Below are 17873 nucleotides of genomic sequence, written 5' to 3' on the forward strand. Positions count from 1 at the left end.
ATGTCCTTACACAGAAAGATCCTATTTACACTTTAGGGGTTTCACTATTTTCAATGAGGTGTGTGTGTAGGTTTGTGTATAAATGTGTTCTGTTCCACATCTGTATGTCGGACAAAATCACATTGACAGAGAGGCAGCAGAGTGGATGTAACGACTTATTTATTTCTTCCATATCATGATAATTGACACGTAACTCAACACAACAAAAAAATGAATACACGCACGGCAGAGACGTGAGCCAATCACTGGTGTCTGGCTCTGCCTCGTCCTCGTCCTCGTCCATTGGCTGCTTTACCTCAGCCGGGCCTTGCCTTTGCCACGACCTTTGGCACTGAAAGAAGACAGGGGAAAAACACAGCGGACAGGGAGGTTACAACAAGCGGAGGCAGATTATTCACAGCACTCGTAAAACAAGTCAATGAACAAGGTGATGGAAAAACTGAATTTGAACCAAACTGCATTTCATATGCTACCACTTAAAACAACATGGAAATAAAATCTGTTTCAAGCACAGATCATCTGTAAAAGACTAAAAATCTGCATTTTTCTCTGGTGCTGTTTTTGTCTGATGCTCCATGAATAGAAATTGCAAACATATGATGCAATGAGTCCAATGAAGGGGTAGAACAACTGGCTATATGGGTATAATTCCGGTTATCACTATGATAAATTTGGAAAGCAATGGAGGTTGAATTGACATGTGAAAAGAAATAGCTTTTTATAAATATACTCTCCACAGCTCCTTGGAAAAGACAAGACGAGATCTGGACAGAAGCAGAAACAGCAGTATTTGTCGTGAGTGGGAGTCAGAAGTACACCCACTCAGTGTTTTCTGTACTTACTTCTGGTGATCCTGGACTCGGCAAAGAAGCTGGTTAATCTGAAAAGACACTTAAGGTTTACTAAGCATTTAAAACAACACATACAGTACAGGATACCTGACACGTCCAGCAGAGGCTGCTAATATTATTCTTCATAAACCAAAACATAATCTGTAATTTAGGACCTGTACCTTTAATTCTATGTCTTTCACGTGCTGTGTTTGTCAATTCTCCTTCATTAAAGAGGGAAACCGTCTTTGTTTTGTCACTAGGACCGTCATCACTTGATGATTTATTATAAAGACTTTCCTCCTGAGTGTTGAGTTACTTACGTCGTACTTCTGTCTTCTGAGTTTCTCGCCGAGGTCGAACTTCTCAGCCTCCAGCCCCATCAGCCACTGCCACAGCTCGTTGGCCTTCTCCCTGTACACAAACCATCAGTCATCATCAGTCACCACCATGCAAAATAAATGTATCTGTTATAAGACAGAGTATAAACTTTCACACAGTGTCCAAGTACACATGAAACCCTGCACAGCTGTGTCGTACTTGAGTTTGTCCTCGCCCAGATGATCAACTTGGAGAGCCTTCTTGCGCTCAGCCAGGATCTTCTTCTTCTTCTCTCTCTCTGTTTGTTTCTTGGCTCCTTTTCTCTGGTCAGTCTGTTTCAGTCAAATTATTTAAAAAAACACACACTTCAGTCGCTTTGAACACAGCACTAAAAAGAGACGGGTTTTGAATTCATTTTTTTGTGAAAAAGAAAGAGATTAAAACTTTTTTCATTATGAAAATCATATTGCTATTATATTGCAGTGGTAGTATGTATTTAATGTAGATCTATGGGTAAATGTAAAAATGCAACAATGTAAGCATTACAAGTAAAAGTACCAACATTTTGTGTGTTATTGCATTGTGTTCTGTATATATTGCATTATAATGTCTCAATAAATTAAATAGATAAGTATATAATGAATTAAGTTAAAAAATACCATTTTCACCTCTCAAACATAGAGGAGTAGACGTATAAAGCAGCTAATCTTGTGGAAACACAAGATAATCAACGTTATGTCATTGTCTGCACACAATTCTCTATACTTTTCCAACTATGTTTGTTCTCTGTTACTTTGAAAATGATTAAAGGTTGTTAAAGTGGTGGTGCCACCATGAAAGGGAGGGTATTTAAACATCCCATATTGTATAAGATTAGATCTCCCTGTCTTTTTTGATAATGAGGCAAATCAAGGTTCTATATTAATATGGTGAAAGTATCAAAGCCTCAGTCCACAGAGAAATGCTCACTGCTTGTATTCAGAAACTGGGCCGTCTGGACTTCTAAAACTTTGTGATGTCACAGCCCAAAGCCCGCCCATGTGGACCATCCAGCTTTGTAAGGATTTGTTTACCTGAAATCTGCTGGATTTTTACTGGATATCTCAGAAAAAAGTCAGCCAATCGGAACAAAGACTCGGGGCGTCCTCTTTTTTTGATTGGCTCACTGACCTGTGGTTACTAAAGCAGGGATCAAAACTTCAAATACACCATGGAAAGGTGTTAATATGGGAACCTTCAACATTTAACTGCTAAAAAGTCACCACTTGAGATGGTGTTGTTGAGTTTTAGAGTTGCCGCTGTCTTTGGCTCATGTCATCATCAGCTTGTATCAGGTCAAGCAGCAGCTGGTCTTGTGTCTGTGACTTCTCTTATCACCTCTGGGCATTATGTTTCACATTTGAATACTTGAAGCCATAAGAGGCTGAGTGACCTTCTGTCCAGCGCCGTACTGCTGAGACATGTTGGACAGAGCCTTCTTCTTCTTGGCGTCGTCATCGTGCTTCTTCCTCTGCTCCTCCATCTCCTTCCGCTCCTTCTCCTCCTGCGTGCCAGCACAGGAGAAACAGTAAGAGAGACACCCATGTCCTCACCATGTCAGGTGGTAGAAACTGTAGAGTAGCTCATACCGCCAGTCTGGCCTGCCTCTCCTTCTCCCTCTCTGCCCTGATCCTCTGCTGCTCTGCTCTCTCTGCACGACGCTTATCCTGCAACACACACACACAAACCGTTAAGGCTGGGACGATATGCTTTTCTCCCAATTCAATTCTTCTACGATTTTTTGGATGGCGATTCGATTTAAATTGCGATTCTACGATATTGCCGATTCTCTCGATTTTTAGTCTGCATTTTTAACATTTATCTGCACACAAATACTGTAGGAGCCTATAAATTAACATACTCCATTATAAAGTGAGCTTTATATCCTTATAACCCTTTTCAAAACCTGTATTCTCTGTATGTAAAAAAGGCTAACAAATGCACATTGCACAATATTTAAAAAAAATCTTTTTTTTTTTTTCAAAAATAATTTTTAAAAAAGAAAATCGATTTTGGAAAAGAACAATCTATTTAAAAATCGTCAAAAAAGATATTGCGATATTTATGTGAATCGATTTTTTTCTCCCACCCCTACAAACCGTCCACGGTCACGGTGGCGTGGTGGATGCAACAGGGGCACCAGGATCGTTCCCTGAGGGACACACACTCACAATTCTGTTGACGAGGGCGATGAGCTCCTCCTCCTCTTTCTTCCTCTGGACGAAGTGAGCCTCGATCAGAGACTGCAGCTCAGCCAGATCTTTCTCAGTACGCTTCCTGTGGATGTCCTGCCATCACACCAACACACACCGTTAGAAATGAGTGTGTTGTTTGCTAAAGTGACGTCTCTGTCAAGATGGCGGAAACGTCTACTCACATCAAAATCCACTTTATCTCCATCGGGGATCTTTGGAGCGCTGATATTTGACATGAACCTGCAGAAGTGAACAGTTTGTTATTGTATAATCTGCATCAAGTGGTGCTTTAGATTCTAATTAAAGAACGTTTTAGATGCTTACTTCGGCTTTGGCTTTGAGTCGTCTGGGACAAGGAAAAGAAAAAAGCAGGAATCATGAATAAATTGACAAGTAGGAAGGAAAGTATTCATTTAATAAGTTATAAGCAAACACCAGAGCATCACCAGATTATATTGTCATCTGCCTCTTGTGCTGATGATCAGTAACATGAATAATAGTTTGCAATTTAAACAGAAGTAGTAGTAGAAAAACACAAACTAATGCATCTTGCTTACCTCCATCCCTTCAGCAGCAGAACAACGGTATGGACAAAAGAAAAAAACAAATAATTGATCAGAATCTATTATGATTCACACACTGAAGAGATCTGATTAAGAAGAATATTAAAATTAATGAACAAATAGTGAAGAAAGCGTTGAAATGATTACATACTGAGCCTCCTCCACGACGTCTTCTGTGTCAGACATTTTGTTATAGATGAGATCTGCAAAATGGATCCTATTAGTCTATTTTTAGACTGCCAAACATTTCTGATCACTAGACAATGCAGCTATGGCAACAGTTCACATAGTCTACAATGTGTCAGAGTCAGTGAGTGTTGACCCCAATATATCATCTCACTGTGTTAAAAGTAGCAACATTAATAAAAAATACGTAGAACAGATGTGTTTTTGATGTCAATCATATAGTTTCTAGTGCAGCCAGTGCAGCTGTCAGGTAATTTAAGTGAAATAGTTTAATATAACCTCTTAAATAGAGTGAATTCAAAGTATAAAGTGACATGGATTGAAAATACTCATTCATATTGTATTCCTGCAGTATTCAAGTAAATATACTCTACTTTCAGATCATCACTCTACAGAGAACAGATGTGTTATTAGTGTTTAAAAGTAAGTGACTGCATCTGAAAAATCAATGCTTCTAAATTGTAAATAATGTAACTATTCATGTTAGTATTTATGGCTGCAGCTCAGTCACATCTGGTTCAAACAATGGGAAATGATGTGAAGTCATTTCTGTCACATATACGTAACCATAACACAGTGATAAATGTCAATAATTTATTCAGTCACCCTCAACTCCCAAAATTTTCATTTCAACATTCCTGGCTAAATGAGGCTGTAATGTAAAGTAGGGACATGGAGCGTCCTTACCTGTGACCCAGACAGAAGGAGCTCAGAGTCCAGCAACAGAGTTCAGCTCCTTGAGCTTCACAAACAGGTTCAGCATCAAGGATACATAGTCCAGCCCTTCTTACTCATGTGACTGCAGCACCCTATGGCCGGTCAGTTTATTGTTAGACAGTTGGACATTACAGCTCTGTCACACACTCTCTCTCTCACACACACACACACACACACACACACACACACACACACACACACACACACTGCAGGTACAATCATGCCCTGGTAAAACGTCATATATCAATCGGAGCTTTCAGCAGCCTCTCAAGTTTCAACACACCATCATTTCCCAAGTGTTTAGGAAAGAGGTGAAGCAACCCCCCTACCCTTACCCAACAGGTAAAAACAGACAACATGAAAACAGTTGTGGTAAAAGCAGAGCAACGCAACAACACAGACTTTTTTTCTCCTTTTTTCTTTATTGCTGAAGCAAGCACAAACAATAGATTCAAACAGTCAAACGAAGCAAGGAAGTCCACTACAACGATATCGAATGACTTGACAACACATTTTGGCAGGATTCAACCCATGTCCACTGCTGACTGATAGAAACACCAGGATACAATATAAAGACAATTACAGGCATTACTATTGAAATGGTCTTGCAAGCCTTCAGTGCTGACAGTGGCATGTAAACTGATGATGGAGAGGAAAGACGTCAGACTGTTACCTGCTTGTCACACAGAGCTGCATTTGGTCTCTGAATAGTTACAGTGAATATTCACTTGCACATGCATTTACTCATCTTGTGCTTACATTACATAATAATGTGATTTTTTTTTTTTTTTTAAACTGCCACAATCATAAAGGAAACAGACCCAGCTGGTGTTAACAGATGTGTTGAACTGCTCTGGGCAGATTGTACCACTGACTTACTTCTGTAAGGAAACCAATGTCTTTATTATTAGTTATCAAGTCATTTATAGATGCTTTATAGATCAGATGAAGGTTGAGAAGAAAGACAGAATCTCCTTAACTGGTGTCATTATTTGTACGTATTGATGTATTCACAAGGTTGGTAATCCATAAAGTTGACCCATCCCTCAACTCATTGTAGCTTGTTAGCATGCTAACATTTGCTAACTAGCAATCAACACGAAGTAAAGCAGAGGATGATGGGAGTATGGTTAGTTCAGAGCTGTTTGCTCATAAAGCAAAGTGTTGGAGGATCACCACCAGAGTCGTGAGAAATCATCCTGAGAGGATGAGACATGAATTCTCTACCATGAATGTCACAGCAATCCAGCCAATAATTGCAGATACATTTCACTCAGAACCCCAAATATCAACCTCATGGTGACGCCAGAGGAAAACTCAGGGGGTCACCAAGGTCAGCAGGCTTCATCCTCTGGGAACCATCAATGTCTGTACAAGAGTTCATGACAATCTGTGCAGTAGATGTCGAGACCCGCTGTCTGACAGCCTCATCACTGACCCATAATGCATTAGTAAATGATTTATTAACCATTGAATTCATTACATATAAATCCTGAGGGATGAGGGATGCCTTATTAGAAAGCAGTACCAACTGTAGACACCATTCAGAGAATCTTCACGACCTAATATCTTATAAAGAGACCTATAAAACAACAGTCAGTGATTTATTAACCACTACAAAAGAAGGCATGACCTACTATTCAAAAACCCTCAAGAGTCCCTCGTGAGGAAGTGGTACAGTACAAGCTGATGGAACAAACTCAATATGTACAGGCTTATTACCCAACCTCCAGCTGAGTGGCAGTTTACTGTAGTATCTATGGAGTCTAAACGGTGACCAGCATCCCAAAAAGCGGTGAATGTGTTGTGCTTATTACTGTTTTTAAATGCTGTATGACAATGAGTTCAAAGCCCAAATGCGTCAGAGGGGGAGTGGACATGTGGACGTGTCAGTGTAGCTTGAAAGAAACGTAACACTGAAGCATCCTGACAGGTATCTATCTCTGCAATTAGCTAAAGCTGTAATAACACCTGACCAGATGGACACAACATCATCTCCTCCATTTAACATGTGGTTCAGCATATCTTAATGACATCATTGAATTTCTTATTAAAAAATATGAAGTCAAGTCTCATGGATACATGTGAATGTCAAGGTTGGCGATGACGATGAAGCTGGAAAACTTTGATGATGGGATCCTTCCCGGTGACTCATCCCAGTCTGTCGTCTTTTCCTCATTCTGGTGTGAAACTCAGGTGTGCTGAAGGGAAATGGATGCACATACAGTAGCAGAGCCTTCAGGCAAGGCTTGATTTAGATGGGGATGTCAATGGTTACGGTCTTACGCCCGCTAATAGACACAGAGAGAAAGAGAGACACACATTAAAGATCTATTAGTCGCTGTGTCGCATTCAAAACTGCCTGGTTTACTAAAATTTACGAGGTGCCAAACGAGATTTGCCTCAGGGCTGTTAATCAGAGCTTTTACATCCATACTTCTCTATACTGTGTGTGTGTGAGTGAGTCCTCCTGTTGGTGACACATACCCTGCCATCAAAGGCAGGACAGCTCTCTATGTATGTGATTGAAAGCTGTAACTTTGTCATTTGCCCTTTACTCCATTGCTCTGTGGTCTATTTCTGATGGAGAAGCAGTGACCATCGCTATTTAGGGTCAAAGCTGATGCCCGACAAACACTTTTCCACTCCAATTGTTCACACTCTCACTGTGGAGGCTCGTCCGAAGAAATGTGACGTTTGATCATAAGGGAGGCCTAGACGCCCCATGAACGCTGACTGTCTTTTGTCACGATCAATGTACGTTTAGACTCTTGACTCTGCTTCCGGGCTGTGGGGATGCATGGAAGGTCTTTATCATTAGCACTGTGTGGATAAGCCCAGTGATCGAGGCCGATTTGCTGCTTAAACAGTTAGTAATCCTCCCCAGCAGTCAGTTGTAATGTGAAAATCAAGCAGCTGCACTCTGGTATGTCCGACGGCTCGCCGACACTGGGCTGCCCAGGTGCCACCAGGGGAACAGTGCAGTGCAAAGACATGACAGCCATGCCAGGAGCCTGCAAGCTGCTTTATACTGGGAAACAAGGTCAGGGTGAGGGTTTTCTTTAAATATAGATCACAGTGCCACAGAGCCGAGCCAGTGGCCGATGATCTCTTAACAGCAGATTTGATTTACAGCTAGCAGCTACATGGCACAAAGGAAGGGGCTGTAGTGTCCACTGGGACTATAAATCAGTCATGGCCTGCCCTCCTCACCCAGGAAATGGTTTGAAGGGCAGAGACGACTCTGCTTAACTCTGCTTCCCTCAGGACTGATCAGGACAAATCCCGGTTTTACATGTAGTTAACATTTTAGACTTAGTGGTGGCTGGAAGTATTTAGTTAATTTTCATTCACATAACTAAAAATAGCAACTGCTAAAATAAGAGACCTGCATTAAAAACATTAAAAAGTAGCATTACTTAACTATAGCAGAGACTTTGGACCCAAAATTATGTTTAAATAACGTATTTCTCACACTTTTCTCTCACACAAACAATGGCAAATGATCAAAGTTTTTGCTTGTTGAATCATTTGTTCTATTCATACTCTGCTTGTGCTCATATTAGCTCTGTGGAAATATTCCTGCACTGCACGTCAGCAGAGAAACACCGTCCAGAAAACAAGAGGGGGAATTTTGCCCTAAAAATACAGTGACTTTGAAACACGCCCTGTCAACATGACACGCTGATAACAGAGATATATTACTATATATATAATATAATGTTAAACTGAACAAGGACTGATTTCCCCTCTGAAAGCACAAACGTTTAATGGCCATTATGGAGATTATCAATAACTGTTTGAGTGTCCATGTGAGAGTGACAGACTTGAGAAATTGTGCACCAATAGTTAAAGTAAAAGATGTATTAAAACTAAATGTACCCATCATGCAGCACAGTAGGCCCAGCCATTGTTGTTATTGGATATTATTGGATTATTCCCACTGGTAAATTGAGAGTGTCTCAGTGGCGGCATGCAGCTAATTCCAAAACGTCATTGATAGAAACTGTTCGTTGTATGTGTAAAACCTCAATCTCAAGTTAATTTTTAGTAGAGGAGTGGAGCAGCATGTAGCCTAATGGAAATGCTCACATACAATACCTCAAGATTGTACTTAGGTTCAGTTCTTGTGTAAATGTACCTATTTACATTTTAACCATTTAACTTACCATTTGTAACAAACTTGCTCTTTCCTCCAACTGCCACCTGTAAACAAAAGGGAATCAGGGAAAGAGGTGAGAGAAAGAACTTTGATAATGCATATTTTGTATATTTATGAAACAATCCCTCATCTTATTCTGGGATTCATTTTGAGTCTTGTGTTTGGACTCTAGGAAGTAAAGTTTCTGAGGGACCAGCTCTGATTTGATTGGTTGATAACAGACTCTCATAGCAGGGACGTCAGGTATTTTGTCTCTATAGTGTTAAAGAGGCCTGTAAAACCAAAAATTGGGTGAGGTCCGACATCAAATAGTCTTTTTAAAGCGCTCTAAATAAAATACATTGGCATTCAAACATGACCACATGCACTCAACTATAATGTCCTCACTTCAATGCGGCTACTATCTTGGTATGAAAAAAGCTGTCCATACTCAGCAGAGCCAAAATGTCCTGTAACAATATATTCTGTCGATCGCATTCATGTTTGAAAATAATCCATGTTATAAATGAACGACAACATCAGAGCAAAGGAATACTATTTATGTCCTCAAAGCCAGTCTGGGAATGGGAACCAATGACAGCAGGTAGATAACAGAGTGACAGTTCACTGAGTGCGTGAAGGAGACACAGAAACCCACACATCACATCAAGTTCAGTATTTTACATTTCAGTTCAGGCAGCTCAACCAGAGAATCAAACTGTAATATATATCCTGCTTGTAACAAATTCTTGTATACATATTTATGGACTGGATTCATGGTTTAATTGACTGAATTTAGGGACTGTATGAAAATTATTATTGGAAGAGAGTCTGATGTTTCAACTCAACAAAACAAGCCCTTCTCTCCTCTTAAGTTGGAGAAAAACTGCAACATCCTCACTCTAATATGTCACAATAATGGAATACTAAATAGAATAAATACTAAATCACTTAATTATTATACTGAGATGTTTTATAAACTAATCTGAACAACATTACAGCAGCAAACAACTATTTTCTATGTAAAGACAATGAGGTGTGATAGCATAATAAAGCTGAGAGTGAAGTAACAGCCCCTCTACGTGTGTTGTAATCTGAGCTGTCTGCGTGTAACATGACTGTGATTCCCCCTTGTTAAACCTCTGCTCCTCCCCACATTTAAAAGGCTCAGTGATCGGCCACAGGTGAGGCAGCTCGGTGCAGCGTTCAGGTGAAAGCCACTTTCCTCCACTGAAGAAACCTCGGCTTTAAGTGATTAGACTCGGGCACAGGTGGATCGGTCATGGGGACTATAATTGGGGACTTTTAATTTTTACTGGCTCCATCAGTGTTGTTATCGACTCCATCATCAGCGCCATTCAACACATTTGAAAAGTCCAAGGCTTAATTTTGTCGCCAGTCCAACCATGGAGCCAGTTGTAGCAGCGTTACGTTGTTAGCTGCCCTCTGCTGTCTGTAAGCTGTAAGCTAAGGAGGAAGCCAGGTGACGTCGTGCGTGCAGTGACAGATCTGTGTCTGGATGGATGGACAGTCACACAGGAGACAGGCTGTTTGTTCCTGTGGTAACACTTTAGATGAGGGAACACATATTCACCATTAACTAGGTGCTTATTAATATGCATATAAGTAGCTTACCAGCTCCTTATTAGTAATTATTAACTCCTAATTATGGCTTATTCATTGTAAATTAAAGCAGAAGTAAGTGATATATTTGTGTTAATATAAGTCTTAAATAGTTATATCTTCCGACAGCAATCACTTACATAGAGTGTTTGGTCTGAAACACGGGTCTCTCAGTCCCTCTGCTCTGCTCTGAGCCGAGGAGAAAACATTTATCGTATCCTACAGTTTTTATCCAATGAGGAGAGAGAACGGCATGCAGGGCTGTGTGTGCAGCCAAGGAACGCCGTGAATGTGGCGACATAGGGACGAGGACTGTTATGGTGCGTTCAAGGAAACTCGTATTTTTCCGACCGTGAAGTCGTACCAGTTCGATCTGGTACGAGTTCACCGGTCGGAAGTTACGAGTGGCCGTTATAGTGACTTTCACCGATAAAACAGGTCGGAAAAACACGAGTGGGTTGCCTGGAACGCTACAAAGTCGTAAGTTGTGACTTGAAGCTGTAATTTACGATTTCAAAAGCCTGCCTGGAACGCAGCATTAGCGAAAATGACCGGACCACTTACTTCTGCTTTAATTCATGGTGTAATAGAGGTAGAATAAGGCTATGTAGAATAAGGTGTTAATACGTGCTTAATAATTACTAATAAGGAGCTAGTAAGCTACTTATATGCATATTAATAAGCACCTAGTTAATGGTGAATATGTGTTCCTTAAGTGTTACTGTTCCTGTGATACCGATAGTCAGTGTTGTTGTTGTTGTTTTACCCATCATGCTACAGGGGATCATCACTGTAACTAGTCTGCTGAAGACCAGTTTTTAAGGATGTACTTACTGGAACCCAAACCGCGATCGTCTCTAAACCTAACCAAGTAGTTTTGTGTCTCAGCCTCCCCAAACTGTGACTATTCCACTGGGATTTATTATCATGGTGGCCTGGCAATGGGGCGCTCCACTGGTACAAACAACCCTGTGTTGTTTGGGGGGATTTATGTGTACCCAAAATGCTTCCATGGTGCTATTAGAGGTTAGAAACCCCACAGACAACCTTTAATCATTGTTTTGTTGATGAGGGAGGAACAAAATAGTTCATAACTCTGCAACTGGAAAAAAAAAATCTGTTCTCTCTGCCCCACTTTCTGTCCTCCTCGTCCCTCAATAATGTCCACACAGTCCCTTAACAAAAGATTTTGGCTGAATAGTGTTTAGCTTTTGAACTGCCTGAACTGAGAAAAAACACAACTCCAACCATCTGTGCTTTAACATCCCAAAATGAGTCAGACCATGCCGAGTGGAACGTGCACTGTTACCTCTTTCACCCGTCTATTAGGTAGACTGATTGAAACAAACAAACAAACAGGATCATGTCACTGTAAATCCTTTAAAGCATTAACATCAGCCTCCCTTTCACTCAGTGAAACAGGTGTGTGCGTGTTACCTTGGCAGGCGCAGAGCCCTTCTTGGTTTCCCACATGCCACGCTTGTTACCAGCGTCACCTGGTTTCACGTCCTGCCATAAAAAAAAACAACCACCATGCTCCTTTTAGTCCTGATGGGAGAATTGAGATTCTTGATATAACTGAAGAGAAATAGTGTTATCAACCAAATGTACCCACACGGAAAGAGCCTATAGGTTTGAATATATGTGACATACATAAAATTGGCCTTTTTCATATATACAGAACGCATATATGCTATATATATATATATATATATGGTGCATATATGCTGCATATAGCCTATGCCACATATATGCATCATATATGCACAGATAAACTGCATATAGTTTTTATATATGCGCATATCCTCCTGAAGATACAGATAATTTTATGTATGTCACATATATTCAAACCTATAGGTTCTTTCCATGTGGGTATTTGAAGTATCCAAAGAAAAAGTACTCTGCCTATTTAAAATTTGATAGTCTGGAGTAGAAATTACAAAATGTACCTCTGACATACAATATTAGTTCAGTATTTGCAATCACAAGTATATTATGACCTCTATCTAATGCTCATGATTATTAGTTGTCATTATAAAGAGATGTAGGTGTACAAAGTGGTACCTTCACCAGTTTGAAGAGTGGAGAAACAGCAGGAAAAGTGTTTTGAGTGAAGGAAGCTGAGGCATTAGCAGAGGGGAAAGAAAGGTAGAGGACAATTACACAAGTCAACAGTAAACAGTAAACACACAGGAGGGAGTAGAGACATTACAGAGAGACAGGCTACAGACTAGACTGCACTGCTGTACAGCTGGGTCCCATCAGGGGGAAGTGTTGCTGCAGAAGTAAAGGCAAGGTTATAAGCGTTCTCCCCACCCTCCCCAAGACGTCCCACACTAAAGATATCTTGCTCGTAAATTTTCGTCTTAGAACAATGTTGCACTTCATCCAGCAATGCCGCCGCCCATGGACATAGTGTAATGTCTCCAGACGACCTGTTGGGATTAGCAGCTGATGTCCTACTTTAGGAGAAGGACACAGTGTCCGCCAAGCACCCAGCTCCAAACCACCTCATCAACTTAATGGTATTTTATCATAGTAAATAAACTACATCAATAATGAAATGCACTTGTTGGTAGTTTTGTCACAGTTGTGGAATTAGATAATAATGTCTTTATGTGATAAATGTGAAAGGACATGACCTTATGCCCTTGCCTGAAGGACACTTTGATTGTTTAGCCACAGTGAAACAGAAGTATGTTGTTGTTGTTGTTGTTGTTTTTGGACAGAAACTAGCGTCACTATTTTTTGCAAAGACTTTATGATTTAAGGGCTGTTTAGATTGTGATACAATCTTGAAATACCTATAGTCAGTGTGATTGATGTGTAGCACAGAGGGGCATAGAAACCACTAGACAAGAAGGCACATTGGTGTTCAAGCTGTTATTGCCAACAATGGGGAATAATACTCTACTTTAAATCCACTCTACTTTAGGCTACTTTACTTATACTAAAACACTACATTATAACCTTCAGGCCATGTGTAGGATCACACAGAGATGTGGTTAGGTGAAGTGTCCATGTGGTGTCACTAGACTCCTGATACTGTCTGGGGGCTGGTGGGGTATAAAGGCTCCGTCCAACAAAAGGCTGGCGTGCTGATGTGCCAATGAGCACATTAGCGTGTACAGAATATCGAGGGATTACTTTGTTAAAGTAACACTGGTGTCTATTTTACAATAGAGTGTGTGATCAGGAGCAGGATTTATCAGGCCTTACTGCTGGCTTTGCTGCTGCCGCTGCGGGTGCTGCTGCTGCTCCCGCTGCGGGTGCTGCCTTCTCCGGCTCTGCAGGCTTTGCCATCCAACTGTTGACACGTCCAGCCACGCCTCCTTTGATACCAGCCACATCCTGGGAAAAGAGACATCTCAGATATACGGGATCACGTAGTGAAGTAAAGCCGTCTATCCTTCTCACTCTCTCAATCCCTCACCTTGTTGGCAGGGGCCGGGCTTTCGGAGGAGCCGCCGACGTTGCCCTTCTCCCACATGCTCTTGATGCTGCGCGTGCCTCCTGTCGGAATATCTCCCACCGCGGCCTTGGAGGGGGATTTGGTGTCTTTGCCTCCCTGTGGACACAGATGATGGATTTCACAACTCAGCACGAAACTTGTGCACCAAAGCTGGAAAGTTTTCTTTGTACGTTTATCAAAGTAGAGTACTGCTGTTCCTGGGTTGAGTATTTCCATGTAGAGCTACTTTACTTTTTTTTTCCTTCTACAGTATGTTTGATGTGTATTTACAGTATAGTCACTTCACAGATCGAGGTTTTAGATTAAAGACAATATGTATGAGTTGTTGGCACTAAACCTCTCACACTGTTAAAATAACTGTTTTATGTACAAAGTGGTGAAAGTGCCCAATGCTTCACAAAAAGCAAAGAGTCAGTCCAAAAGATAAATCCAAATTATGTGACATACTGTAGCACATATTTCCCAGCCCATTAATCATCTCACTGCCCTTCAGATACATTCCTGTGACTTTTGGAGAGGACTCAACTACTGTTTGGGAACACTGAGCTGAACTATGTGTGTGTAACTGTAAATGAAATGGTTCAAACTAACTAGCTCTAAAGATTTTATATAAAATAAAATAAAATAAAACATAATTGGTAAGGGATAATTTTATTTGTACATTTTACTGATAATGACTGTGTCCTTTCACACTAGGATTTTGAATGCAGGCTTTTACATTATGGCATCAGTCCTTTGACTTAATAATAATAATAATAATTTTATTATTACCATTTTTTTTTACAATCTGGTCCGACTTGTTCAGCTTCCACAGGCTTCCTCTCCTCAACCTGGACTCACTAAAGCTCCGGCTAATTGCACTGAAAATGGACCCAAATGCCGAAGCAGAATCATTATTATCAGAATGAGCCAGGCAGCGGTCGGAGATGACATCATCCAGGTCAGAGGTCAGTAGGTCAACCTACAGACCCCGGATGTTGATAACAGGTCACCCCGGACTCAGAGGGGAATAGCACTAGCGTATCATAACAAAATATTGGTGAAATGAACAAGTTTCACGGCAGATAATGTGTTATTTAGAGGCTGCATTGCGTGCCCGTGTATTCGCATTATACGGATATACGCAGCTCTTGGCTGGAGCTAATTTCGTCGGAACGAAGTTATCTGGGTGAGTAAATTATCGTATTTTATGCTAGAAATAAGGTCCAGATTGTAAAAAAAATGGTAATTATCCTTTAAGAATCTGAATACTTTGCTCCACTCCTGCTAAGTGTCACGTCTCACCTGGAGGGCAGAGGTGTACTGCTCTAGTCTGTTTCCGATCTTGGAGACAATTGGAGTGTGTGACACTCTGGCTGCACTGCTGCAAGGATGAAAAACACACTGGGTATTAATATGGTTCATCAACCCCTGCTTCATTCATTTGTGTTATTTCTATACTGCACTAAACCACTAAATACGTCTCACCTTTTCTGGGCGGATTTGCTCAAGAATTCTGCCTTCGCCCCGATCTGCACACAACAAGACAACATGGTTAAAGTCATAAACCAGTTTGTCAGACATGAATGAATTTAGACTTGGTCAAGACGTCCTGGCTTCACTCCTGTCTCCAGGACGACCTCACAGAGAGGCAGACCAGTCCGTCCCTGGGAAGGTCTCTCGTTGTGTTGGCTGGTGCGTGAGTGATGGAGCAGGAGAGTTTGGTTGTACGAGAGCCAGGGGACACACACACAGACACACACAACTCTCAACATTCCTCCAAAAATACTCCGGCAAGAAAATTACCCAGTCACGGTCTCGTTCACTGCCATATTTGAGGAGAGCTCAGACTCCAGAGCACATCTTTTTTTAATTCTCGTCAACTATCACTATACGGCTGATACCAAAGGAATTTAGAACATAAATTGACAAAAAGAAAGTAGCAAAACCAACAATCATTAGGCAATAAAACGTGTTTGACCATAGAGGGAAAAGGAAGGGGAGACAACAACAACAACAACATCATTTGTGAGTGTAAAGACAGACTGAGACCAAAACTTGTCTTCTTTAGCCTGGAGTTAGACATGATTAATACCACTCTCATGTTTGGTAAATATGAAGCTGCAGTCAGCAGCTGGTTCAATGAGCTCTGCATAAAGACTGGAAACAGAAAGTCTGGCTCATAAAATTAGCCTTACAGCACATTTTCAGTTCACTAATTAATATGTTAAATTTTATTTGTTTACCCCATAAAACGGTGTAGATTATAACTTAAAATTAAATAAAATAGTAGGCCGGTTTTTTCCCTCATTCTCATCTTTCAGGCTAAGCTTCAAGCTATAGTTCATATTTCATCATCAAATGTCAGAATTATTTAAAAACTTTCAAAATGATCTCTTAACTATGTTCTGTAGATTTTTTTCCCAATACATATTGAAATGGAAAGTAAAGTGTCTGATGGACCAAGGTACGTTTTATCAGTCTGTTTTCTGGGAATAATTGACATAAGGAGAAACCAGAAACAAGCCGTTTTTTCGTTTTTTCGTTTTGGAAAAAAAAACGGAAATCAAAATTTCAGTTTGTTTTCTCGTTTTTGGTTCTTATTTAACAAAACAAATTTACCACTCAATATTTTGTTTCCGTGGGTGGGCGGGTCCTAGTGTGCTTCCTTGCCCTGTGCCCTTCAAAATAAAAGTTCCTCAATTTGATAATGTCGACAAAAATATTACTGTAGGCTAGTAGGCTACAGACACTAGCAGACGTAGAGGACCCCATCACCCACAGTCAAGACTGACACGGCTTCAAATAACAATAATAGTAGGCTATTCATAATGAAAATGAGAACTTATGAAGTTATGATGACTTCAGTGTAGATGTTTAGCCACAAGGTGGCGCAGTTATTACACGAAGAGTAGATCTGAGGGCTTTACTACGACGGAGGCTCACAACATTTCGTGTGTATTATTGAAAGCGAGGGGTGTGCCTATAGGCTAGTGAGTACAGAGTGTCTACTCTGTACAGTGATAAAGACTGTACAGTAACTTACTGTACTGTAGCGAGATTCACGCAACACGTGAAATGTGAGTGACAGTGATCACAAACGAGAGCATTATGACTGATAGCTCCCCTGGTAGAACAGCTCCCTCAGTAAGCTGAGTCATCCGTTAGTGTGGGTTTGAGTCTCAGTTTAGGTTGTACCATTAATTAATGTGTTTTCTTTTCATCATTATGATCACATAAGGCTTAAGTTTGAGCAAATAAATGAGCAAATGAGCATTAATTCTCCGCCGGGCCGAGGCACCAACTTCCCTGCTTGTGTACGTATTTGTCTGCAACGGCTTATGACACGCGCCTTCCCTGCAGACTGACAGCCCAGGACAGGTGCTGAAGTGTGGGAGAGGAGGGAGAGACTGGGCTCCGCGGGGCTCTTGCAACTTGCGGCGGATCAGGAAGGGTGGAGGACCGACATGACAGGGGGTCTTGGTCTCCTGGTACCTGTGCTGGCCAGGAAAATGCACAGTGTACACGTGTACATATTTAAGTACACGTTCACATCCCTATAAACATGTACACAAGCAGGGAAGTTGGTGCCTCGGCCCGGCGGAGAATTAATGCTCATTTGGTCATTTATTTGCTCAAACTTAAGCCTTATGTGATCATAATGATGATGAGAAAAGAAAACACATTAATTAATGGTACAACCTAAACTGAGACTCAAACCCACACTAGTGGATGAATCAGCTTAATGAGTGAGCTGTTCTACCAGGGGAGCTATCAGTCATAATGCTCTCGTTTGTGATCACTGTC

The 17873-nt window shown here is 40.9% G+C and overlaps 2 protein-coding genes across 3 annotated transcripts in view; both read right to left on the reverse strand.

Moving 5' to 3' along the window:
- Positions 1 to 141: 141 nt before the first annotated feature.
- tnnt2d (troponin T2d, cardiac) lies at positions 142 to 3950 on the reverse strand. The gene is made up of 9 exons (XM_085778178.1): positions 3710 to 3950; positions 3568 to 3625; positions 3362 to 3478; positions 2780 to 2857; positions 2584 to 2694; positions 1371 to 1483; positions 1154 to 1244; positions 843 to 880; positions 142 to 331 (listed from the first exon to the last, which is right to left on the reverse strand). Exons 1-9 carry the CDS (start codon positions 3796 to 3798, stop codon positions 292 to 294), a joined length of 735 nt encoding a protein of 244 aa, XP_085634304.1. The 5' UTR covers positions 3799 to 3950; the 3' UTR covers positions 142 to 291.
- Positions 3951 to 5274: 1324 nt separating this feature from the next.
- cald1b (caldesmon 1b) overlaps positions 5275 to 17873 on the reverse strand; it is a 31515-nt gene continuing 18916 nt past the window's right edge. For both annotated transcript variants that reach the window (XM_085778174.1, XM_085778173.1), the window contains exons 10-16: positions 15555 to 15598; positions 15372 to 15450; positions 14049 to 14183; positions 13835 to 13966; positions 12053 to 12124; positions 9021 to 9057; positions 5275 to 7142 (exon numbers count right to left, since the gene is read on the reverse strand). In XM_085778174.1, the coding sequence (XP_085634300.1) occupies positions 7126 to 7142; positions 9021 to 9057; positions 12053 to 12124; positions 13835 to 13966; positions 14049 to 14183; positions 15372 to 15450; positions 15555 to 15598 (516 nt within the window). In that variant the 3' untranslated portion in view covers positions 5275 to 7125. The remainder of the gene's footprint in view (positions 7143 to 9020; positions 9058 to 12052; positions 12125 to 13834; positions 13967 to 14048; positions 14184 to 15371; positions 15451 to 15554; positions 15599 to 17873) is intronic.

The sequence above is a fragment of the Trachurus japonicus genome, chromosome 6 (genome assembly GCF_045865225.1).
Source record: "Trachurus japonicus isolate A0001 chromosome 6, Traja_1.0".
NCBI classification, from domain to species: domain Eukaryota; kingdom Metazoa; phylum Chordata; class Actinopteri; order Carangiformes; family Carangidae; genus Trachurus; species Trachurus japonicus.

What these genes read in the sequence shown, in the direction of transcription:
- tnnt2d (XM_085778178.1), bottom strand. Translation starts at nt 3,798, where the DNA reads ATGAATACTTTCCTTCCTACTTGTCAATTTATTCATGATTCCTGCTTT. An exon ending in TCGCCCTCGTCAACAGAATT is followed by an intron (nt 2,858 to 3,361) that starts GTGAGTGTGTGT and finishes TGTGTGTTGCAG; the next exon opens with GATAAGCGTCGTGCAGAGAG. An exon ending in AGAGGCAGGCCAGACTGGCG is followed by an intron (nt 2,695 to 2,779) that starts GTATGAGCTACT and finishes GCTGGCACGCAG; the next exon opens with GAGGAGAAGGAGCGGAAGGA.